This window comes from Siphateles boraxobius, unplaced genomic scaffold, assembly GCF_051911475.1.
Source record: "Siphateles boraxobius isolate OS27281-9 unplaced genomic scaffold, OSU_SipBor_1 141, whole genome shotgun sequence".
NCBI lineage: Eukaryota > Metazoa > Chordata > Actinopteri > Cypriniformes > Leuciscidae > Siphateles > Siphateles boraxobius.
Genome location: NW_027508746.1, coordinates 240160 through 265319, shown reverse-complemented (window position 1 = coordinate 265319; position 25160 = coordinate 240160). Strand labels below are relative to the sequence as shown.

At 40.3% G+C, this 25160-nt stretch overlaps 2 protein-coding genes across 3 annotated transcripts in view; both read left to right on the top strand.

The window, feature by feature from the left end:
* Positions 1-236: 236 nt before the first annotated feature.
* LOC143738242 (zona pellucida sperm-binding protein 4-like) lies at positions 237-1962 on the top strand (the record flags this gene model as incomplete). The annotated part of the gene is made up of 8 exons (XM_077230268.1): positions 237-474; positions 554-741; positions 815-912; positions 1004-1161; positions 1238-1430; positions 1500-1647; positions 1733-1805; positions 1884-1962. Coding segments are annotated over 8 exons (1173 nt in total), but the record flags the coding sequence as incomplete, so codon positions are not given.
* Positions 1963-14347: 12385 nt separating this feature from the next.
* Positions 14348-25160, top strand: part of bicd2a (BICD cargo adaptor 2a) — a 42762-nt gene continuing 31949 nt past the window's right edge. Inside the window, exon 1 of one of the 2 annotated variants that reach the window (XM_077230281.1) lies at positions 14348-14752. In XM_077230281.1, coding sequence (XP_077086396.1) covers positions 14561-14752 — 192 coding nt within the window. In that variant the 5' untranslated portion in view covers positions 14348-14560. The remainder of the gene's footprint in view (positions 14753-25160) is intronic. The other variant, XM_077230280.1, reaches the window with a different exon arrangement.

The window sequence follows — 25160 nt, the reverse complement described above, 5'->3', positions numbered from 1 at the left end:
TTCCGAAGTGGAGTGATCTGCCCCAGAATCCTCAAGCTCTGATGTTCCAGCAAACTGACCAGCACTTTCAGAAGCCAGTTCAACAGCAAGCTAGTCAACAGTTTCCTCAGCTGTTTCAAAAGCCAGTTCAACAGCAAGCTAGTGAACAGTTTCCTCAGCAGGTTCAACAGCAAGCTAGTCAACAGTTTCCTCAGTCAGTTCAACAACAAGCTAGTCAACAGTTTCTTCAGTCAGTTCAACAAGCTAGTCAACAGTTTCCTCAGCAGCAAGCTAGTCAACAGTTTCCTCCGCAGGTTCAACAAGCTAGTCTGCAGTTTCAGCCTAATCAGGCAGTGGCAAAGGCAGAGCCCCTTGACAAATGTATTGTAGCTGATTATGAGCAGATCCAATGTGGACCACCTGGTATCAGTGGTGCTGAGTGTGCTGCTATCAACTGCTGCTTTAATGGACAGCAGTGTTACTATGGGAAGGCAGGTAAGAGTGTTGAGTCAATGTAAAGGTGTTCGTGTTAAACTGATCCTCAGCAATAACCTGCTCTTGTAACTCGTTCCAGTGACTGTCCAGTGTATAAGAGATGGTCAGTTTGTGGTAGTGGTGGCTAGAGATGTTACGCTGCCTCGATTGAGCCTGGATTCAGTCCGTCTCCTGGGTGGAACTGATCCAGCTTGCAGTCCTGTGGGATCCACACCTTTCTTTGCTATATACCAGTTCCCTGTCACTGCGTGTGGCACAAGCATGATGGCGAGTAACTGCTTGTGGTTTTGTTCTGCATGGCTTAGAATGGACTAGATGCCAACAGTGTTACTATTTGCAGGAGGACAGTGGACATGTGGTGTATGAAAACAGAATGACCTCCTCATATGAAGTGGGTATCGGACCACTTGGTTCCATCACAAGGGACAGTCATTTTGAGTAAGTGATGTATGCTTTATCATAAATGTGTATGCTTTATCATAAATGTGAATCATTGACAAATGCTACAAGCTTCCTGTTCGTTGTCCAGGCTTCTCTTCCAGTGTAGGTACTCTGGTACCTCTGTGGAAGCTCTAGTTGTGGAGGTCAACGCCGTTCCTCCACCTCCACCAGTAGCTGCTCCTGGACCCCTCAGGGTGGAGCTTAGACTGGCAAATGGTCAATGTGTCACCAAAGGCTGTGCAGAAGGTAAGTGTTTGTCCCAAGTATGCCTAAAGCCTTTCTAAAACTCCAGTTTCTAGTTAAACACTGCATTCTTCCTCAGGGGACGAGGCGTACACGTCCTACTACAGTGATGCTGATTATCCAGTTACAAAAGTCCTGCGTGAGCCTGTGTATGTTGAGGTGCACATTTTGGAGAGGACCGACCCCAACATTGTCCTGATGCTGGGACATTGCTGGGCCACATCAACCCCCAGTCCACTCAGTCTACCCCAATGGGATCTTCTGGTTGATGGGTGAGTAAGGCCAGTCTTTATCCATCTAGTGTGCTGTAAGGCATTTCTGACTGCCTCTGTGCCTTTCAGATGCCCTTACCAGGATGATCGTTACCTGACCACATTGGTTCCAGTGGCTGGATCATCTGGTCTTCAGTTCCCGACCCACTACAAGCGCTTTGTTGTGAAGATGTTCACATTTGTAGATCCAGCATCACTGGCTCCTCTGCAGGAAACTGTATGCTCTGCAGCCTTACCTCAACCCTTAATATTAGTGCTTTTTACAGTGAATTCTATGGCTTAAACCTTTCCCCCTATGTTAGATCTTCATCCACTGTAGTACAGCGGTGTGCCATCCCTCCTCTGGCTCCTGTGAGCAAAGTTGCACAAGGAAAAGTGAGTGCTTGCTGGAAGTTGACTTCAGGAACTGAGAATTTATTTAAAAGCCCCTCATGCTTCTACCTCTTTTTACAGGAAGAGACACGCACATCAAGACCATCTCTAGTGGGCAAACTGTGGTGTCTAGTGGAGAAGTTATCCTGGTCAAGTGAATTTTAGTTTAGTGAATAAACCTCATGAAACCCAACATGTTTCTCTTTGGTTTTCATTTCTGATTGGAGTTGTATGTTTCATGACTGTTCTCAGTTTGACTTCTAGGGCTGCACTACTAAACTTTTTTTCTTTTGTGCATTGAGAATCTTGTCTTGATCTAAACGAGCCAAGTGTCTGCCTAAGCCATTTAAATTTACTATTTGCCAAGTTCTAGTTGTTAACTTGGGGCCCCTGTTCATTACACATATCAAGTTAAGGCTTTACATACAACTTTGTGGCTGGACTAGGATAACTGCATCTATTTATGCCCAAACCCCTCTAAGGTCACTTGTTGGCTTTTTTACAGTCATGCAAGTGTGGAATCATATCTTGGGATAAAGGATGAGTGCAGATTTTATTCCAGTTCTTTCAGGCTAGTCCCGGTAATGTTTATTGAAAGTAGACTGCTTTCAGCATTAATCCCTTAACTGTTGTATCCCAAAGAGGTAGCGGTCCAAGGCCTAATTTACACCTGGTACTAAGAAGCATTTTTGTAAATCAGATCATAAGTAGTGACGGGCAGATCGAGGCTTTGTGGAACACTGAAACAGTTGAATCAAATGTGCCATAATGCGCCGAGGCTTTGAAACAATCCAACACCTGTCTCCATGTGACCCCTAGTGGTCAGAACAGTGTAAATGAAACAAACCCAGCCCAAAAATGCATAACACCTTTTACAATATATTGAATTTTTTTTTACTGAAAGTAAAATCTTCCAAATGCAATTATCAAGATTATCATGTGTAAATGTGTTTAATCAACTGTCAGGGTTTGTTTAGTTTGTCCTAGAAATGGCTCAACTAAACTGGCCAATAAGACTACCTCATTGTAATTATACTAATGTCTACAATTGTATAAAACTGATCAGAGATCAGGTAAAACCCACAGACACTTGTTCATTGGTTCTCAGTGACTCCTCATGATTCATGGGTTGACAGAGATCATCGCTCTCAGCGGTTGAACCATTGAAGTTTCGAAACAGTTATGACGCAATGAAGCCTCATTTACTGAAATCACGTGACTGGCAGTTAGATACACGCTCCGAACCACTGATTCGGAGCAAAAGATTCGTAAAGGCTTTGAAGCTTCATGAAGCAGTGTTTTGAAATTGCCATCACTAATCACAAGTGGACTGTGGTGTAAAAAGGGGCTAATTTTTTGGTAACCCTTCATTTTACAGTACGTGCACTTTCAATGTACTCAGTGTTCTTACCACAAAAGTAATTAGTAGTGTAAGGTAACTACATGGGTTAAGGTTTAGGGCTAGGTTCAGGGTGCGTACCTAGTTAGTGTCATTACTACAATAAGTACATAGTATGTTCTTGCGAAACAGGACTGTAAAACAAAGTGCTACCAATTTTTTTTTTAGCTATCTATTTTTGGCCACTTCCAGAGGTAGTCAAACACAATTGACCAGATTGCTTTCATAGAGTAGATGCTATTGGGGTTGAATGTGTTCGAACAGCTGCATAACATAGTGTACTCTACCGCCTACTGACCTAGTACATAAACATTTTAAGTGCGCTAGCAGGTGTGATTTAAACTTTCTCTGCTTAGCCGGTTTTTCCGTAGTTGCTCGACCATTTCTGTAGGTGGCACTCGAGCATCCATGGCATCGGTTTGGTGCATGTTCGTTGGAAATATTTGATGATTGCATGCTTTAAATTATCAATTTGAGCAGCTCTTGAGGTTCTTATCCAGAATGTGAGATGAAATTCTTGCTGCTATAGCTGTTTTTACAGACGTTGATGAGGCCTGCACTTATTTCTTTGCGCTGTCCATTTAGTTGTCATCAGCGGAAAAAACCTCTCTCCACGATTGCGTATGTTGGTTGGTTATTTCCGCAGCTAGAACATGACGGCTGCACAAATAGATTTTTAAATGCCAGGCACCGTTTTTATTATATTTCTTACTTTGGTATTGTAATTTATGGGATGAAAAAAAGACCAATAATAATTCACACATAACTGAAATGCAGGACACTATTTGTGTCTTGCGGGACAAAACTCACAATTTCCGGACTGTCCCGCAGAATGTGGGAGAGGTGGTCATCCTATGTTGTCGTCTGCCCACGAAAATATCAAAGGAAAAACGTTTCTGTTTTTAGTACATCGTCATTATTTAATCAAGTCAAGTCAAGTCACCTTCATTTATATAGCTCTTTTAACAATATGGACTGTTTCAAAGCAGCTTTACAGTGATAATAGGAAATTAAAGTAACCGAGATTGTTTTGGCTTTACCACAGCTCTAGAATAAAGTTATTGTCCAGCTAAAGTTAGTTTTTATTGATTCACTTCCGTCACAACGATCGTTAGTTATTAACTTAGGGGCCGCTAACACGACACCGTTCTAACAGAAAATTCTTTAATGCGATCCGTACGCTCATTTGCATAAAACAGTGCCTGGTGGCTCTGAGAATTATTTATCGCTTCCGCGTAGCCACGTGAATCGGAATTATCCCCACAATGTTTTATCAGTACAGAGTTAAAGGGAAGGAGACCTTCACAAGGGAGAGACTAGTGACACTTCAGGACTGCGTTGTCGTCGTGTCCAGGCGCAGGTCCATCATCAGATCCGGATACGGCCTGGATCCAACGGACTGCGGTAAACCTCGGGATAAACAGAGAGACAAATATTAGCGTAGACGCCATCCTTCTTATGATGTACAAAGTACATCAGGATTTATGGGAAGTGTTCCCGGTTCCAGCTGATCTAAACCATGCAGCCTAACATTGAATTATAGAAGTCTATAATGTGTTATGTGTATGCTAAGCCAAAGATATGTGTTTTTAGTCTAGATTTGAACTGACAGACTGTGTCTGCTTCCCGGACAATGTTGGGAAGATTGTTCCAAAGTTTTTTGGTGCTAAATAGGAAAAGGATCTACCGCCAGCAGCCTATTTTGATATTCTAGGTATTATCAACTGGCCGGTATTTTGAGATCGCAATAGACGTGAAGGACTAATGCAGGGTTGACAGAACCAGGCTAATATGGTCATACTTCCTGGTTCTGGTAAGAACTATAGCGGCTGCGTCCAGCTGTAGTTTATTAAGCGTGCAGGGCAACCACCCATAAGTGCATTACAATAAACTAGCCTTGATGTCATGAACGCATGGACTAATTATTCTGCATTTGTCATTGAGAGCATATGACGTAATTTAGATATATTTTTTAGATGGAAAAAGGTGGTTTTAGAGATACTATTCACGTGACTTTTAAATGAAAGATTGCTATCAAAGAGCACACCCAGGTTCCTAACCGACAACGAGGTATTGCCAGAGCAGCCATCAAGTGTTAGACAGTATTCTAGGTTATTACGTGAGGACGTTTTTTGTCCAATAATTAGAATCTCTGTTTTTTCAGAATTTAGTAGTCGGAAATTACCAGTCATCCAATTTTTTATATCATCTATGCATTCCGTTAATTTTTTGAATTGGTAAGTTTCGTTAGGTTTTGAAGAAATATAGAGCTGAGTATCATCAGCATAACAGTGAAAACTAATTCCATGTTTCCTAATGATATCTCCTAATGGTAGCATGTACAGAGTGAACAGCAGCGGTCCTAGTACTGAGCCGTGTGGAACACCATACTGAACTTTTGACTGAGAAGACATCTCTTCATCTACTGCTACAAACTGATAACGGTCAGATAAGTATGATTTAAACCATGCTAGTGCAATTCCACTAATGCCAACATAGTTTTCTAGTCTATTTAATAGAATGTTGTGGTCAATGGTGTCAAATGCAGCACTAAGATCAAGTAACACTAATAGAGAGATACAACCACGATCGGATGATAAGAGCAAATCATTTGTGACTTTAATGAGAGCAGTCTCAGTACTATGGTACGGTCTAAAAGACTGAAAATCCTCGTAGATAGCATTTCCTTCAAGAAAGGAACACAGTTGTGAGGATACTGCCTTTTCTAATATCTTTGACAGAAAAGGCAAATTCGAGATCGGCCTGTAATTGACTAGTTCTGTAGGATCAAGTTGCGTTTTTTTAACAAGAGGTTTAATCATAGCCAGCTTAAAGGGTTTTGGTACGTATACTAGAGACAAAGACGAATTAATGATATTGAGAAGAGGATCTATGACCTCTGGAAGCATCTCTTTCAATAGTTTAGTCGGTAGGGTCTAACATACAAGTTGTCGATTTAGATGAGTTAACGATTTTGCAAAATTCTTCTTCTCCTATAGCAACAAATGAATCAAATTTTTCCTTAGGGAGACTACAATGCACTCCCTGATGCGATACTGTAGTAGACGGCTGCATAGTTATAATTTTGTCCCTGATATTATTAATCTTATAAGTGAAGAAGTTCATAAAGTCATTACTGCTGTGTTTCTTGGAAACTTCCGGGCTTGAAGCCTTCTTTTTCGTTAGTTTAGCCACTTTTTCAAATAAATACCTAGGATTATGTATATTTTATTCTAATAGGGTTGAAAAATAAGCAGATCTAGCAGCTTTTAAAGCCTCTCGGTAAGCAATCGAGCTCTCCTTCCATGCAGTCCGAAATACCAAAATAAGTTTTGTTTTCTTCCAGTTGCGTTCTATTTCTCTGGCTGCTCTCTTAAGGGCCTGAGTGTGCTCGTTGTACCAGGGCGTTGGACTATTTTCTTTAATCTTCTTTAAGTGCAGCGGAGCAACTGTCTCTAAAGTGCTGGAAAAGAGAGAGTTAAAAGTTTCTGTTGCAATATTGAGTTCTTCTAAGCTATCTGGGATGCTGAGATGATGAAACTGATCAGGAAGATTATTGATAAAGCAATCTTTTGTGGCAAAAGTGATAGGTCAAACATAATTGTAACACGGAGTCGGCTTCGCAGCCTTGGCTAAATGAAGTTTACACAAGACTAGATAATGATCTGAGATGTCATCGCTCTGCTGCAGAATTTCAACAACATCAACATTGATTCCATGTGATAATATTAGATCTAGAGTATGATTACGACAATGAGTAGGTCCTGACACGTGTTGTCTAACTCCAATAGAGTTAAGAATGTCTTTACATGCCAATCCCAATGCATCTTTTTCATTATCAACATGTATATTAAAATCACCAACAATTAGGACTTTATCTGCAGCCAGTACTAACTCTGATAGAAAGTCAGCAAATTCTTTGATAAAGTCTGTAAGGTGCCCTGGTGGCCTGTATACAGTAGCCAGCACAAATCTTAAATGTGATTTATCATTTACACTAGATATTGTTACATTAAGCACTAACACTTCAAAAGAATTATATTTGAACCTAGACTTCTTAGTAATTTTGAAAATATTACTAAAAATTAAAGCAACACCTCCCTCTTTGCCTTTCAGACGAGGTTCATGTTTATAAGTAATCTTGCGGGGTGCACTCATTTAAAGTAATGTAATCGTTTGGTTTTAGCCAGGTTTCTGTCAAACACAGTGCATCTAGGTTATAGTCCGTAATCATATCATTAACAGTAAGTACTTTTGAAGTAAGGGATCGAATATTCAGCAACCCAAGCTTTATCAATTGTTCATTTGTATTATTTCTGTTTTTTTTATTTGTTGAACATCAATTAAATTTTTACCCTTTGATGGGTTTGGAAATTTTTTTTATTTCCTAATTCGGGGAACAGACACAGTCTCTATATGATGATATCTAGGTGAAAGAGTCTTTATGTGATGGGATTTATAGTAGTAATAGTAGTAGTAGTAGTAGCAGTAGTAGCAGTAGTAGTAGTAGTAACCGTTTATCGTCACTTAGTCACAAGTACCAGCGAAATTGGCCATAAACTTGTCCATAGAAACATACAATATGACAACGGGGGTAGACAGGACAGGAAGACAGGGAATTGAGAAAAATACAGCATGACATGAGGAGAGGTGAGGAGAAAAAAAAGGCAACCCCCAGACTATGCTCCTGTAAGGAGTACAGTGTGGGAACAGGAAAAAAAACACCTCAGCAACATTGGCACATAATCAGTACACTCTACAACATGAACAAGACTTGCAACAGGGGTGGGGAGTGGGGGATGGAGGTAGTCCAGCCCAGGCAAGCAGCCATCCGGTCCTGCAGCCATTCTCGGCGCTGGTCACAGACCCGATTGTCAGACTGGGGGTACGACGCGGCGAAGGCGAGGGATGGGTGTGGGGCGGATGGATATCTGTGTATATATGTAAGAGTTCATGTATGTGTAGGCCTGGAGAGTCGCTAAGCCAGCACCATAATCTAGGTGCCTCAGTCCGCAGGATTGTCGTAGTGATACACAGCAAGTTGCCATGGAGACAACATTGATCAGGTCCCAGACAGAGTCAACAATCACCAGGGGCCTCATGTACAAAGACTTGCGTTGAATTCATACTAAAACATTGACAAAGCTGTAAATGTGTGTACGCACAAAAAAAAAACAGATGTATGAATCTCTGCGTACGAAGGATCCCACGCATATTCTCTTTCTACATGCCAGTTAACGTAAAAATTAGCGCACCTGCACGAGCACAACGCCCCACCCAGTCTCCTCCCTTAATTAAATACATTTAAATATGGTAATGAGTCCACTTTGGCAAAAGAAAGGAGTAAGAAATGGCTTAAGCAAGCGGCAAGAAACAAAACTTTACAGAAAGTGAATCGGAGATGCTATTATCGGAGGTAGAAACGAGAAAAAAAAATATTTGGAACTTTGTCCTCCGGAATTAATAACAAAAGGAAAAAATATGAGTTGGAGAGTTTGGCTGATGCCGTCAATGCGGTGGGATCTGAAAGTCGCACTGTAAATGACCTTAAAAAGAAATGGTCTGATATAAAGCTGGACATTAAATGGAGAACTGCTGCGCACTGACAAAGTGTGGGCAGAACAGGCAGTGGTAAAGGGGTCGATGAACTTACACCCTTTGAGCAGAGAGTTGGCTCAATTATGGGTGACACCTTACTCTCTGGAGTAGTATCTGCTGCTGTGGGAGACTCGGATTTACTACAAGACTGCCACGAAGGTAACCAATATTATCTGCACATTTATTGAATGGAAATGTTTCTGATTCACATATGCAAATTATTCTTCAGATGGCGCCTTTAGAGCAATGTGTGTGCAGTCGATCGCTCCGATAGGAAACCAAGTGTTGTCAGCACCTGCAAGGGAACGGGTATTGCGTGGCTGTCACGGTTGGTAAATCCTATGTCTGCTCCTTGTCTCGTGGTTCTGTTATTGTATGTGTGTGTGCTGATTAGAGGGGCGTGCCGCTCATCAGCGCTCGTCAGCAATCACCCATCACCAGCTGCAGTCTATCATTCATGTGTATATATTCTGATCAACTTCTCATCTCCTTTGTCAGATCGTTGTTTGTGGTTCCCGGTGTGTGTGTTCCCAGTCTCGTTCAGTCGTGTGCTTCTCTTGTTCCGGTTCTTGTTCGTTGGATGTTGGATTACTGTTCATCGTTGGATTTTCACCAACACTACCACTGCACCCTGCACTGTCATCTGACCATCGGAGTCCCAGCGCTACTAACCTGTTTGCCTGGACTTTGGACTGCCTTTCTATTTCATCATTTAAATAAAAGAGTTAACTGCAATTGCTTCCGTTTGATCACTCATGACAGTGGCTCCTCGCTATCTCTCTCTTTAGATTCGGACCCAACTCCGCAGAGAGCTCCAAGAGGATAGCCCTTGGAAATCTGAAACGGCTGATAAGCCAGTCATCATCCTGGGCCAGATAATCATTGTGGTCCCTAAAAACTCGTTCTCTTCGGATTCTGCCATTAGCAATGTCCTCTAATAAGGCCAAAGCTGCCATTGCCATAGACTAAGGGTTGTATCAATTTGCATATGCTTTTATATGTTCTTACTTAATTGCATAATTGATAGAATATTCCCATAAGGCTCGTGTGACAATACATGTAAATTATTTTATAAATTGCAAATTAATAGCAATGCTTCCCACAGGTGGTAGTGCGATAGACTTGTAGAACAATTCGCTGTGTAATGTTTGCAACTTAACTTCATTGCCTGTAAGAGTCGCCAACGGACAAAAACTATGAGAAATGCACGTACGCCAGACATGAAATTGGTGTGGAGGAACGCACATTCTCACGCTTTTAGCTGTTCCGGAGCTGGATGGACCGGGAGGTTCGGGCCAGCCCAACAACACCAGCTTCCGCCTCGGCCGTACCCATCCCTCTACAGAAAATGGGTTCCAACGACGATCCGGAGGCATTCCTCGACTTGTTCGAGAAGATGGCCGAGGCTGGGGGCTGGCCCCTCTCGGACTGGCCAATGCGGCTGATCCCCCTGCTGTCCGGAGAGCCACAGATCGCCGCACAACAACTGCCAGTCCAGAACCTCCTGGTCTATCAGGACCTGAGGTGTGCGATTCTCCAGCGGGTCGGTCGGACCCCTGAGGAGAGTAGACAGCGTTCCGGACGCTGGAACTCGGGGGGTCTGGCCGACCCTTCGTGTTTGCGCAACAGCTCCGGGATGCGTGCCGCAAGTGGCTGATGGCCAAGGATCGCGACGTCGAGGGAATAGTCGATCAGGTGCTGCTGGAGCAGTTCGTGACGAGGCTGCCTGGGTCCAGTGCCACCACCCGACGTCGCTGAACCAGGCGATCCAATTGGCGGAGGACCAGCTGGTGGCGTGCCCAGGGGCCGGTGACAGGCTGCCAACGTCCTCTCTCTCTTCTTCTTTTCCTTCTGTTTTTTCTTCTCCTCCAGTCCCTGCTCCTAGGTTCTGAGGGTCGGCTCCACCCAGACCAGCACCAAGATGGAGGCCTGAGGTTGCAATGGCATTTTGTCGACCAGTGTCCAGTGATGGAGGTAGGGACACTGGTCAGGGTTCCCGACACACCGCAGGCTGCCCCCAGTCATGGCGGATTGTACCAAATACCTGTGAGTATAAAGGGGGGTACGTATCAGGCTATGGGGGATTCAGGTTGTAACCAAACCTCGATTCATCAAAGCCTGATGCAATCCGAGGCATCGGGAGCCGCGCGGTTAAGGTGAGGTGTGTGCACGGGGAGGTGATGGAATACCCTTTAGTGCCAGTCATTATCCAATTCAGGGGACTAAAGCATAATGTGGAGGTGGCAGTTAGTCAGCATCACCGGCATCCGCTGATTTTGGGGACCATTTGGCCAGGGTTCAAAACTTTATTGGGACATTTGTGTGCGGGTGCTTCTGGGACAAAAAGGAAGCAGGGGAAGAAAGCGGTTGCTCAGGTGGGAGAGGCTGTTCCGGGACCATCGGAGTCTGTTTTGGAGGAACGGAGCGGAATTGAAAGAAGAGATCTTTCAGAGCGTGATGATTTCCCTCTGGAGCAGTCCCGGGATGAAACGCTTAAAAATGCATTTGATCTGGTCCGCACAATCGACGGGCAGCCTCTTCGCCCAGACCGGCCTCTTTCATATCCTTATTTCGCGATTATAAAAGATAAGTTGCATCGGGTGACCCAAGACACCCAGTCAAAGCAAGATACAACCCAATTGTTAGTACCGAAAAGCCGCCGGGAAATGCTTTTTCAGGCGGCTCATTGTAATCCAATGGCTGGGCATTTAGGGCAGGCGGCTACACTCAATCGTCTAATGACCCGATTTTTTGGCCGGGCATTCACGAGAATGTGCGCAATTGGTGTGCCTCTTGTCATGAATGTCAGCTTGTAAATCCGCCGGCCAACCCAAAAGCACCCTTGTGTCCTCTTCCTTTGATAGAGGTCCCCTTCGAGAGAATTGGTATGGACCTCATCGGGCCATTAGAGCGATCTGCACGGGGCATCGCTTTGCTTTAGTCTTAGTGGATTATGCAACGCGATACCCAGAAGCAGTACCACTTCTTCTATTTCCGCGAAGAGCGTGGCGAGTGCACTGTTTCAATTAATCTCCCGGGTGGGAATCCCGAAAGAGATTCTCACCGATCGAGGCACGGCGTTTATGTCACGTACGATCCGCAAACTTTATGAATTGTTGGGCATTAAATCGATTCGCACCAGCGTCTATCACCCACAAACAGACGGGCTGGTGGAACGTTTTAATCGCACGTTAAAATCCATGATTCAGAAGTTCGTGCAGGAGGACGCCAGAAATTGGGATAGATGGCTAGAACCCCTCTTGTGTACGAGACCCAGTCACAGTACGAGACCCTTGTCTTCTTCCATCCTCAATATATTGAACCTTGAACTTTGTTACAAGCGTAAAGCCTTGTTTAAACTCAACGCGTCCGCATGAGCCCAAAGGTGCGTGCGGCAAAAATGGCATGATTGTAACAGCGTGCACGCCTCCACATCCCCTAGACACCATTTACTACACACAATAGGCTTTTTTTCTCTGATTTTAAAAACTCTTCGCGATCAACTTAAAATGCTTCCAAGATCGACGGGTTGGTGATTCCTGTAAATTTACTGTTTTACGGTCAATGACAAGAGTACTAATCAGCTGTCTCACGAACGTAGCCAGCACATTTATCCCCACATAGCAAAGCCATAACACAGCGAGGGAGAAGAACTAAGTTACAGTAAACAATCCAACTACATATTTTACACCACTGACAAGGATAAAAGTCACTACTCACGGTGTTATGGCTAGCTTCTAGCTTTCTGCTGCTTCTCTTTCAAGGTAATGACGAAACGTGCTCTGTAGCGCTGTGTGTTCGCGTTCGGCTACGGTAGAAACATGACGTCACAATACGTAGACATTCATAAAAAGAGGCGGTTATGTAGATATAAATGTCTCATTCTAAGGTAATAAAAACATTACGGTTTATTAAGTAAGTTCTTTATACACCACTGAAAACATAGTTATGGATGTCATATTGCATTTCTGTTAATAGATACTCAAAATTTTTACACATTGCACCTTTAAGGTGACATTACTCAAATAAGTACTGAGTAATATTAATGAACTACGTGTACTTAGTGTTAGGTTGAGGGTTAGTTACTTGTAGTTATTGATAATTTCCTTTCATTACTATAGTAAGTAGGCTACATGTAGTAACTACGTCACATTAAAATAAAGTGTTACCACATTGTCATTACTTGTGTTTTCTAAAAAGCCAAAAGTGGCCAAAACACATCAAATTTAACTTTTTTTCCTCAGTAATCAATGTAATGTATGTTTTTTTCAATATTTTTTTATCCCTGTAGTCAATAATTGTATCCCTTAGAACTCATCTATGATCACCAAAATGACATTAAAACGTTTTTTTCCCCGTTTTTTTTAATGAGATTAAAACTTTTTTTTATCTTCATGCCTTAAAATAGATTGAATGTAACTCACACCCTTGCCTCATTTAGTATTCTTGGTTCTATGAATATGCAAATGAGCCCCACCTCCACTCACTCACTCAGCTCAGAGATCCACTCGTTGACGATCACACGATGATCTGATTGGTTACAAGGTAGTTTGTGACGTCAGAAACACCAGCGATTTCAAACCGTGTTTTTGAGACTGTCTTTGGTTCACTGCAGTTTTAAGGAGAAAATACTCAGCAATGCTGTTATGAATTTACACATGGTTTGTCTTAAAGCATATTAAAAACACCACATAGACTTAAAAACAATATTAAAAACTTGATTTTCACCACAGGGGGACTTCAATATTTTGTATTTTGAGGGGATTTTGTGATACCAAGTAATAATTATACAATAATTATGATGCATTTGTTTATACATTCTTTACAATACCGTACAATTATGCTAATTAATCCATAGATAACACCAGAGGTCTAAGAACATTTCCAGTTGATAAAATATTCATGTTTAATTTCCAGGCATTACATTTGACTGTTGTACATGTTACGAGCACCATATAGCGCTGTTGACACACTCCGATGATTTCAGTCTTTTCCCTATTCAAATGAAATCAGGAGAAAGTCTCAGAGCTTAATTTCAAACACGAGATGATCTCAAACACGTCCGATGCGATAAGACCCTGTTTTCCTCTCGCTTTGGATGTGGAAGGAGTCGGACAATTCGTCGACGAATCATTCCTGTTTTTTTTATTTTTTTTATGAGTCCCATTTGGTGTGAAAGGGGGATTTTAAAACGTTACGGGTGTGAGTGTGAACGGACCGTTAAAGTCTATGACATCATTCTGATTGCTTGTAATTTACACCACAATTTTCCTCAATAACCAATATTTGAGCTACTATTCAAATATGTTGTACCAACTGCAAGTTATAATAACATCACATTAGTTACATAAAATAAATATCTCCAGTTCTCCACTGAATTCAACGGAGATCTCCACGTCACGCGCAGGGAACCTGTGTTCACACAAGGGCTTCCGGTATCCAGACTGTCAAACCGCAGTGAGTCATGGGATGGGAGTTTTCTGCTCCATTTGTGACCTCGCAAAAGCGGTTGAAATAAACTACATGTCCCATAAAAAAAGCCCAAGGAGGAATCCTCCATTCCGACAGATTCCTTAGTAGATTGCAGCCTCTTCTCCTCTCCGTGTTATTGAGGGGGAGCGGAGCGGAGAGGAGCTGATCGATCCTCGGTCATGGAGGAATAAAAGCACACGCTCCTCATCCATCACCCGCTCCCGAGCAGGAATATATCCCGGTCATGCAGCGCGCGCACGGGAGGATCTGAGCGCGACTGCCGTTAAAGATGATGTCCGCGGAGACATCGGAGGAGGTGCGGCGGCTGTCCCGGGAACTGGCCGAGACCACGCAGGAGAAGATCCAGGCGGCGGAGTATGGGCTCGCGGTGCTGGAGGAGAAGCAGCAGCTCAAGCTGCGGTACGACGAGCTGGACGCGGAGTGCGAGAGCGTGCGTCAGGAGCTCGAGCTGCTGAGAGAGGTAACGTTAACGTTAACGGGGAACGGACACAACTGCGACACTGACGCGACGCGCCGCGTTTATTGTTAACGCTCGCGAAATGCTGCCGTATTATGTGTTTGGGGTGTAAATGATGTGGTTTTGTAGGCCAGGGGGTTTCTAATCTCTGAGAGGCCGCGGGACACCGAATATGATCATTCCCGGGAGACACAGACTCCCCCTCCATCTTAAGATAAATACATAAATAATATATAAAATAATTCCACATATAGGCTATATATAAATAACCCAATTTGTACCAAATTTAAATTGTATACACAATACAAAAATTGTTTACAATAGGGCTACCAGTTTCAAGCATTATTCGGAAAGTGATCATCCTCGGGAGACACCCCCTCCATCTTAAGAATTACATTTTCAATATATATAAATCTATAAAAATATTATATAAACCAAGTTTGTACACGTTTTTCAATTCTACACAAATTGTATACAATACCAGTTTGAAGCATTATTCGGAACATAGTTAGAGTCCGTTAAGATGCATCACGTTTTCTACTGTTTTTTTTAATTCGATCAAATTTTGTTTACCGGTACTTATTTTAATATAAAAATTTAATGTATATATTATCCACGTTTTATTGTTTATCTAATCTATAGGCATGTACTTTTGTATTTCTTTTAATCCAAATTTTATTTATTTCACTCGGTTTATTTAATATATTTGTTATATATTACTATGCCCCCCAGATTGATGTGGATGATATGGTGAAATGTGGTGGTGAAATGATGTCTTTGTGTTGTTGATCTGATGAAATGACTTCCTGTTGTTTTTGAACACGGTGAAACACTGTCATTGTGTCACTGGATATGTCCAAAGATGAAATATTAAATCCAATGATTATTTCCTGAGATTCCTTCATCTGCTTGAGTTTTGCATAGATTTTTCAAATGCTACTTATGATTTCTCTCAATCCCGTGTCTGTGGCGTTTGTCGGGAAAAATAACAAAATAAAGAACGGTTTCTGATGTAGCAGATGACTAGATGACACAAATGGTCTTTTCTCAACTTTTGATAAATTTTTTTAGCAATAACTAACCTTTGTAGTGATTAAAATATTTTCTTGGTTATGAATAAAGTTGATTTTCTTTGGAATGCAGACATAAAGTGACATGCATTGGTTGTTGATTGGATGTTGAGGTCGCACTCAATGGAGGCAAATATAACATGCATTTGTAAAATAATATATAGAGTGAATTCTATATATAGATAGAGTCTGTGAGCTTGATTTTTGTGTTGGTGAGTTCAAAGAGTAATCTACGTTCGACTCTGGCCCGTTCACACCAAGAGCGATAACTGTAACGATAACTATAACGATGACATATTAGCGTCCACTCCAACACACGATAGCGTTCTGTATAGTATATGCTTTAAATGCTCGAGCTCTGGATTCTGATTGGCTGCCAGTGTTTTTATCGTTCATCAGCTGAAAGTGATTTCAACTATATCGTTTTTCTGTCTCGTTATTGTTATTAACTGGACAAAAGACAAAGAGAAAATCACTCGCTGTTCTTGGTTGAATAATTTTTTTAGCTTTAATAAGAATCATGATATTTAATTCATACAGTAAAAAACTAAGCAGTGTTTTATTTTTACATTTGATCATTCAGTTTCTGTTGTTAACTAAACCTAATGTAGGATAACCTGAACCCTAAACCCAGTGGTTTACACTGATGTTAAAATAACACTTCTTATGCTACAGTAAAACACTTTCAGAAGCTGTAGGGATGTTTTCTTGTCACAAAAAGAATGTGAAACGCAAATGTAGGTTATATAATTTTAAAGATAATTAAGTTTATTTCACAGACTTTAAGCATTATCGCATATCGAATATCGCATTATTTAATGAGTTATCGCATACATCATTTTTCTTCAATATCGTGCAGCCCTAGTTATTGTTAAAGTTGTGGTGTGGTCATTTTTAAAACTATATACATCTTTATCAGTATAGTTATCCTCCACTGGTGTAAATGGGCCTTTGCTGCAGTTTTGGGAATCAATCGCGACCGGCTAGTTCATTTCTCCAGCGATGCATGTGTGATATGATCAGTTTTATCAAGTTCTAGTATGCAGTTTGGTTTTGTACTCAAAGCATGTGTTGGTGAAATGAGTCAGGCCTGCTTTTGAATTTTTGCGGGAGTTTTTGTCCCCGCCTAAACGGCCAAGCGAGTTTCAGCCCGAGCGGGAATGATGAGAATGTGGAACAACACGCCTCAGTCTCTCGTCATGCTGGAAATAAGTGTGTGTGTGTGTGTGTGTGTGTGTGATAGAGAGAGAGAGGACGCTTCAGGGATTTGTCCTGTCGATCAGCCTCTTAAAGTTAGGAACGCAGTTTTGTAAGAGAGTATTAAGTTTTTTTCTTAACTTAAAGAGTTTTTGTTGTGACTGGCTTTCCTGAAATTTCATGATGGTTCTTGAGTCATTTTTGTGAGTTTTTTTTGACAGTTTTGATGGCTCTACTTTCTGTCTGTCATTGAAAACGGTCAGTATGACCCACATTGCTGTCGGGGTCAGTCAAGAAGTTTAACTAGTAAACAAGCAAAGTTATTGTGCAAATAGTTCTCGAATGCAGAAGCTCTGTTGAAAATATGAGCCAATCGGGGCTTGCACACATGGATCCTTTTTTGGGAAAATGATCTGCATTTTATATTTTAGCAATCATGAAAATACTGTTTATCAGCTCTGGTGTTTTGCTGGGATGAGCAGCTCTTATCCAGACGGATGATGAAAACCTCGTTTAAAGGTCATTTCTGATGATTAAATTCACACTGTATACTTTTTATTTTTGTTGTTGTTGCTGATTTTTTAATTATATCTCAATGGTAAAAAGCTGTTGCTTCAGTATGTGAACAGCACATGTGGGACATTTATTGTGTGTTTTTAATGTGTGAAATCTAATGTCTGTCTAAAATAAAAGGGTAAAATAAGAGTAGGCCTACTTCTGTAATGAAAGGAGAGCTTCCCACACCAAGGCTGGACAATATCAAATATTTATAATATATTTACATCAAGTTTTTCTAGGGTTGCACCAATATGAACATTTTGGCCGATAACTGATAATTCCTTATTTGAAAGTCGATAACCGATGTATTGGCTGATAATTTTATCATTTTTGAGAGCCTGATTACAAAAACAAAAGTCTCAGCATTAAATCCATGTCCCAAAAACAATTATAATGTTCTCAAAATAGTTTTATGTAGCAGATATGACAGATTTTCGCTTGCAGACTTTCCTTTTTTTGTGATTTCAATCATATTTCAAGCAATTTAAAAACCATCATGTTGAACAGTGAACATCTGAAGTGTCTCAGCTGGAGGAAATAATACATTATTAATCAGCTTTAATACATCGGACACATTTTCTTATCGGGCCGATAAAGATAACATTAAAAATGAACCGATATCAGCCGATCCTGATATGATGGCCGATATATCGGGCATCACTAAATTTAGCATATAAGGGTGTCTTCATACTTGGCATGTATGGTTGAATTAAAACGAACCCTGAAGCGATTGCTCGCAACACACACTAAAGACGAACCAAAAACAGGACATGATGTCACAAGATCCAACCCTAAAAAGGACATTTGTTTTTTCTGCTCATCACAGTTCAGTACAGGCATCAGAACCGCGTCTCCTCACAGCAGATCTGTGGTGTGTGTGTGTGTGTGTGACGGAGGGATTCCTAACGCTGTTTTTACTCCTTTACACATTTAATAAGCTCTTCCTGAGTTCTCAGTTGATCAAAATACCATTATAAGCAGTGTCGCACACACAGCGAGCGCATTTATCCCAGAACACTGCCTTGTTTTGGATGTTCTGTCGTGAAAAATGTTGTAAAAGCAGTTTTTGTGTGTGTATCTTTAGGTCCGGTGTTGAGAATGCCAGTGTGAATGCTAAGCTAATCAGGACTAAATGTATAGCTTTCATTATTGGTCCAATGGAAATGAGTGTAAATAGGTTAGTGGGTCAGTTAGTGGGGATTTAGATGCTGGCTGAGATCCTTCTCTTCAAGCTCTTTCAAACAATGTGTCTTTGTTTTTTCAGGATGCGATTGAAAACAAGTCTGCTAAATTTAGTCATTGTGTTCATAGCTCAGGATTGGTCTTGTTGCTTGTGGGTGTCCCACATATCAAACAGGGTAACCGTGAATTTATAGACCATTTGTTTGAGAGCTAACAGCTGTTCAAGCACAAGTGTTGATGTTGACATTGTTCATAGACATAGAATCGTAATTCTCTCTTCAACAATTCTGAATTGTTTCTGAAAGCTTAATTTAAGCTGTTAAATGTACTTGCATCCAAATGCTTTTACAATTCAAAATTAATGTAAATGCAGTCATTTGTGTCCTAAAGACAAACATCTGATATGTTCTGTGCATTAGTCTGAATCCAGCCTATTAGGGATGGCCCGATACCATTTTTTTCAAACCAATACGAGTATGAGTATTTACATTTGTGTACTTGCCGATACCGAGTACCGATACTGATATTTCTAACGCAAAAGTAACTATAGACTCCCAGAAAAGAAGACTATTTTAGAACACAGGTTAGAAGACTTTTTTTATTTTCTTCTCTGCTTGTTTTAACAAGTCTAAAAGTAAATAATAATGAGTAAAATAATAATTTTTGTATTAACACACAAACCACTGTTAATTTAACATAAAAGTAAGCAGTTACTGCGTCCATGGTCTGGAATGACTGAATGTCTTTGTTTATTTATATATATATATATAAAATCACAATATAGTTATTTTAAAACAAAGATGCAACTTAAAAACAGTTGGACAAATACAATATAACAAAAATATGAATTATTATACAAATGACATGTACAATAGGTCTATTTAACATTTAGTTAGAAATAGTTACGAAATTAAATAATCAAATGTAAAAATAAAATACTGCATAGTCTTCAATGTATGAATATAACGTTTTTCTTATTAAAGCTACAGAATTTTTTCAATCGAGCAGTAAGTTTGGTTTGATTATCGTTAATGATCCTGAAGACAGCAGGTATATTAGACTGCTGTCACTTTAAAGACCCGTTCCCTCCAAGAACGATAAGTACTGTATAACTATATTACTGTACGTACACACCGCCGCCGACTTGAGCGGCAAAGCAGCTCTGGCTGCCCTGTCAAGGACGCTTGTCAAAAAGTTCGGGGAGCTTTTTGACGCTTTGGCCGATCTGACGTAGCTTCATTCGAGAGAATGAAATGTAACGTAAACATGAAATGTAAACAGAAAAACAAGCAATACATTGACACTAGAAACCTTTTATAATGACAGCATTTATATAACCGTTTTGGTCACATTTGGTCGGAAAAAAAAGAATAATAGCCTAGGGCTGGGCGATAAATCGATTTTATCGATTAACTCGAATGTGTAGTTTACGCCGATTTTTTTGAATGAAAATCGGTTTTCTCTTTAACAACCGCCGACGCTCCCCTCTGGGCTCCCGTATTTCCGACCGGGCTCAGCGCTTGCCATGATAGAGATACACAAACAACATGGCAAATGAGCAAGACCGCGGCAGCAGAAGCACACCCGCCGAAAACATTTACAAGCTGAATCTGCAGGGCCGCCAACTCTCACGAGTTCACTGTGAGAGACGCAATTCTGTCACTTTTTAAGTGCTCTCATGCCACACATCCATTTTCTCGCGCAGAGAAAAATCGCGAAGCAAAGAGGACACTGACACCGACAGACAAGACAGAGAAGGTTACTATCGATATGAAACAGATTCTCAGCTCTCAGATTCTGTCAGTTTTATTACAAAATTCAAACAATAAACACCGTTTTGGCGCTTGTAAATGTGACGTGAAAGAACGCTGGCAGATCTCAGTTCAAGCGGCACGTGAACCGATCATCTGTTACTCTTTACTACTAACTTACCGAGATGTAATAAAATCGATCGATCAGTGTTTTTCAACCGCGGAAAGATGTCCATAAAACAGCTGGAGAACAACATATGCCACGTAACGTTACATTTACCTCAGGATGGCTTTTAATGACCCATAGCACGCATGTTAGTTAGACGCATTATAAAATAAAAAACGCATTATATTTAATTTGAGTTAGTTTTAACCTTTAATAATACCAGCTGACAGGGCTCTCTGTATGTTTACAGCATTAGGTGATTTTTTTTTTTTTTTTGGGAGAACAATTAACACATTAACGTGTCTACTGTACATATTTATCCAAAGGAATTTATATTGAATCAAGATCAGAATCAAATCACAAGAATTGTATTGAAATTGTGAAATTTGTGTTAAGCAATAATAAAAACAGTAGCATACCAGTAAACTTAATAAAATTATGTTTAGTTATCAAATAATTTGACAATCACAATACACTTATTGTGATGCAAGTTTTTTTTTTTTTTACACATCCCCCCCAATCCCAATCCACCCATTTTATTTTATGTTACATTTTCATTGTTTTCAAAGACAGGGCCTGTCCTCTTGTCTTTTTGGCTTGTTGTTTCTGATTGCACTTTAATGGAGATCAAATCCCAGAAGGGAATATTAAAACAAAATAAAGTTAAAACTTGTTTTGAACAATTTCTTTGTCATCTACAGATTGATTTTAAGTAGGGAGAGAAAAAAATCGATTTAAATCGTAAATCGGATTTTTTGCGAAAAAATCGGGGATTTTTTTTTTAGGCCATATCGCCCAGCCCTATAATAGCCTAATTATTATTATTATTTGCATTAGTGCAATTGGTCAAATCGGTGTTACCGTGAGCAAATGAATTGCATTCCCGCTTAAAACGAGCGTTTGTAAATATTTCCAATAAAAGTTGTGCTCATCCTCACCTCAAATGTGTGTCACAGGATCATTATGGATCGTCGCGAATTTGTTGTGTTTGGTGCTGCAGTATTGTATTTGCGGAAAAGACGTCGGACTCTGAGATTTTGGGTTCATGACACCCTCCTGGACCGTTATCTATATGCAAACAACGTCATATCATAAATGATAGGAAACCCAGTAACGGCGATGATTAGCTTCTCCTCCATCTCCTTCCATTCATCTTTGGAATCAGCCAGCGCGAAGGACGTATATATTCCGATTGGTTGCTGCCGTTTTGCCGCTGCTTGCCGCTGAACCGCATCATAGCTCATTACCATAAAGTTTAGCTACTTTCAACTTTCTGATTGACGCTCGAAACGCCCAAACCGCGACGCCGATGGATTTGACGCTCCTTGCAGCGGAGAGAAGCCATCTTCCATTGAAAATGAATGACGTTCGTTAGCTTTGGAAGCACAAGTTGGTGGCGGTGTGAACGTACAGTTAGCGTCCACACCAGCGAATGATATCGATCTGTTTTTTATAAGCACTTGCTGCAGTTTTGTCGTCTGTGGCTTTAAATATTCAAACTCTTTAAAGCAGGATGGATTCTGATTGGCTGTCAATGTTTTTATAGTTCATCAGCTGGAAAAAATTGTTCTCTCTGTGCCAGTGTACTGTTATCGTTATAGTTGTTGTGTAGAGCTGGGTGATGTGTAAAATATATTTTATCGGTAATTGCCTTAAAAAAAATTCAATATTCGATTATATCGTCGACCCAAGCCCCGCCCCCGCCGGAGACATCACTGTAAACATGCATCATGTTGAGTTTGGCAACACTTTATCTAATGATAGTCTGCGATTCAGTTAGTTTAACTGAATTATTGATCGGTTAAAGGTTTGTTTACTCACCTTTGATGGACATTAGTTAAATACTATAATATGGCCAGTTCAAAGCAATAATCAACAAAAACTCCTTATAAATGTCACGTTGTGCCTAACAATCCCTTTAATAACAACCTCTTCCTTTTTTGGGATGAGTCGTGCTTCTCTTTTACGCATTCCTCACTGTTTCTTTTCTGCTTCATGAAGAAGAGCTGCACAGACATGAACGATCTCTGCTTGCTGATGCATGTCTCACCACATGCTGAATACCATCAGCAACCCAGCCCTGACCTTACGTGAACTTCAGCAACACGGAATCAACACCTCAGAACAAAACACACAACTGTTCTCAGTTGCCGGCCGATGACTAATTAACCGATAGTTTTACAAAGAGGGTTTCCATTATAATCACTACAAATCTGTCTGAAATCCTAGCAGAACTCGGAGAACACTGAGCAAAAACTGGTTCTGAGTAAACTTAGACACGTCTGGATCCTCGTTTATATCCCTCGCACAAACCGGCCCTGAAAGAGCTGTAAGAGGGCAGAACTGAGCAGCTGCTATAAAGATTAATCTTGACATTGCTAATGATTAAAGTTGATGTTAATGTTTGTAAACTCTTTTTCATAAAGTGAATACACTCTCTTTATTATAATTAATGGACATCAGAAGGCCAAAGTATACTTCACTTTTTACGCGTACGTGAAGATACAGTGCCACTAATGTCATCATCAGGGGTTTGATTTATAACCGTCGCACAAAAGAGCCGTACGCCACTTCACACGCATAAGTTATGCTTTATTAAAACAAACTTGACGGGAGAATGTGCACCTGTAAGTAAACTCTGACACACACGAACATCAGGAGACGGGCAGTTTGGCGACACCGATGGTGATTAGTAGTGGGAAGTTCGGATCATTTTACTGACTCGGATCTTTGAGTCTCGTTCAGCTAAATGAACGAATCTTTTTTCGAGTTATTTCGTTCATTTCATCATTTCAGCATGAATAAAATGGCATGTTAAATATCCCAACACATCTAGTTCAAATAATTTATAATGTCTATAATTATCTATAATTTTTAATGTTCTTCAATATTTAATGCATGGTTGAATAAATCTGGCAAGTTTTTATGACAGCCACCATTCAAATGTTTATTTTTCATATAACTTTATTATTATAAAAATAAATAAGTGTAATTTAAGTGTTTGTATACAAAATCAATATTATAGTAGGCAAATGAAGCTAGGCTACAACTGACACCTAGTTTACAGCATTAGTTAAGAAATTTGTTTTCCTTGAGAATTTGCCATGTATTGTAGCCTAACCTGATATCCAAAATAATCTTAATATTGAATCGGAATCGAATCTAATCGTGAAATTTGTGTCAATACCCAGCCCTAGCGTATGCCATTTTTGACTTTTAGGCACACGTACACTTTTAGTATGCATCCTATGCACGCTACGTTTTATAAATGAGAGCCATTGCATTGAAAAGATCAGCACACATGTCTGTGATTGGCTACATTTCTCACCGCTGCAAAAACACATTGTAAGTAGAAACACAAATACACACTGGATCGTTTGCCAAATCTGTTTCGCCAATATGATGTTATTACAGTATCAACTGAGGGTGCTTAAGTTTGTTTAAAACACATGTTGCCTGAACCCGAAGGAAAAACAGGAAACACTTCCTTCCTCGTTTGGTTGACTGGGAAGAATGGTTTGGGAAATCTGCATTGTTGTGAAACGCACTGAGCTGTACTGCTGTTTAAATGGCCATGCTTGAGTATACACGTCCATCATTACTGTCGATTAGATCCCGAATACAGGCTACTCCCGAAGCTTATAATAATAATAATAATAAACTTTATTTTCTCTCAAAGCGCTTTACAAGAATAAGATCCAATACAAACAATGCATTAATGAAAGTTGAATACAGACAACAAAAAAAATGGCTAAATACACACAAAATGATGCCAACATTCCCGTCTTGGTGTGTATTCACGTGAACACAGTCAGTTATGTCTTAAGTGGACTTGCAGTTGAGAAAGAAAGTGTGCCTATAATAGTGTATTAGATTGTGCATTAGCTCTTAAAGTGACCGCAGCCTAAAAACTTGTGTTTTTAATGTAAATCAAACAACAATGTTTTATTTTTACATTTGATTATTCAATTTCTGTTGTTAAATAAATGTAGGCCTACCTGAAGCCCTCTGCACTGCAAAGATGGATTTTGTTGATAATGATTTCATTTGACTGGTAACAGCCCTATACTGTTATTATTCTATTTCTAATAGAATTTGAGTGTTAGAATTTGACATAAGTGATACATGCATCTAATAAGTTTAGAAAAAAGCCCTGATATAGATAAAAATGCCACTGAAAATTCATTTAAGGTTGCAAATATTGCCCCTTCATAAAAATGTTAATTTCTGTCACTGCTGTGAACTGACCACCGCATAGAATATGAATAATATTAATATATTTGCGAGTCAGCTGTCAACAACAGGCCTACACCAGCCATGGCACCAAGCACAAAAACACATTATTATCAACAAAACTTTGAAAATATTGAGATATCTCTTTTTTTTGTCAATATTGCACACCCCTAATGTACATTGTTCATTTTTATTTCTTCAGGTCTTAAAAAGCCTTAAATATTACTCTAAAAAGTGTGGAGTAACCCTGTTAT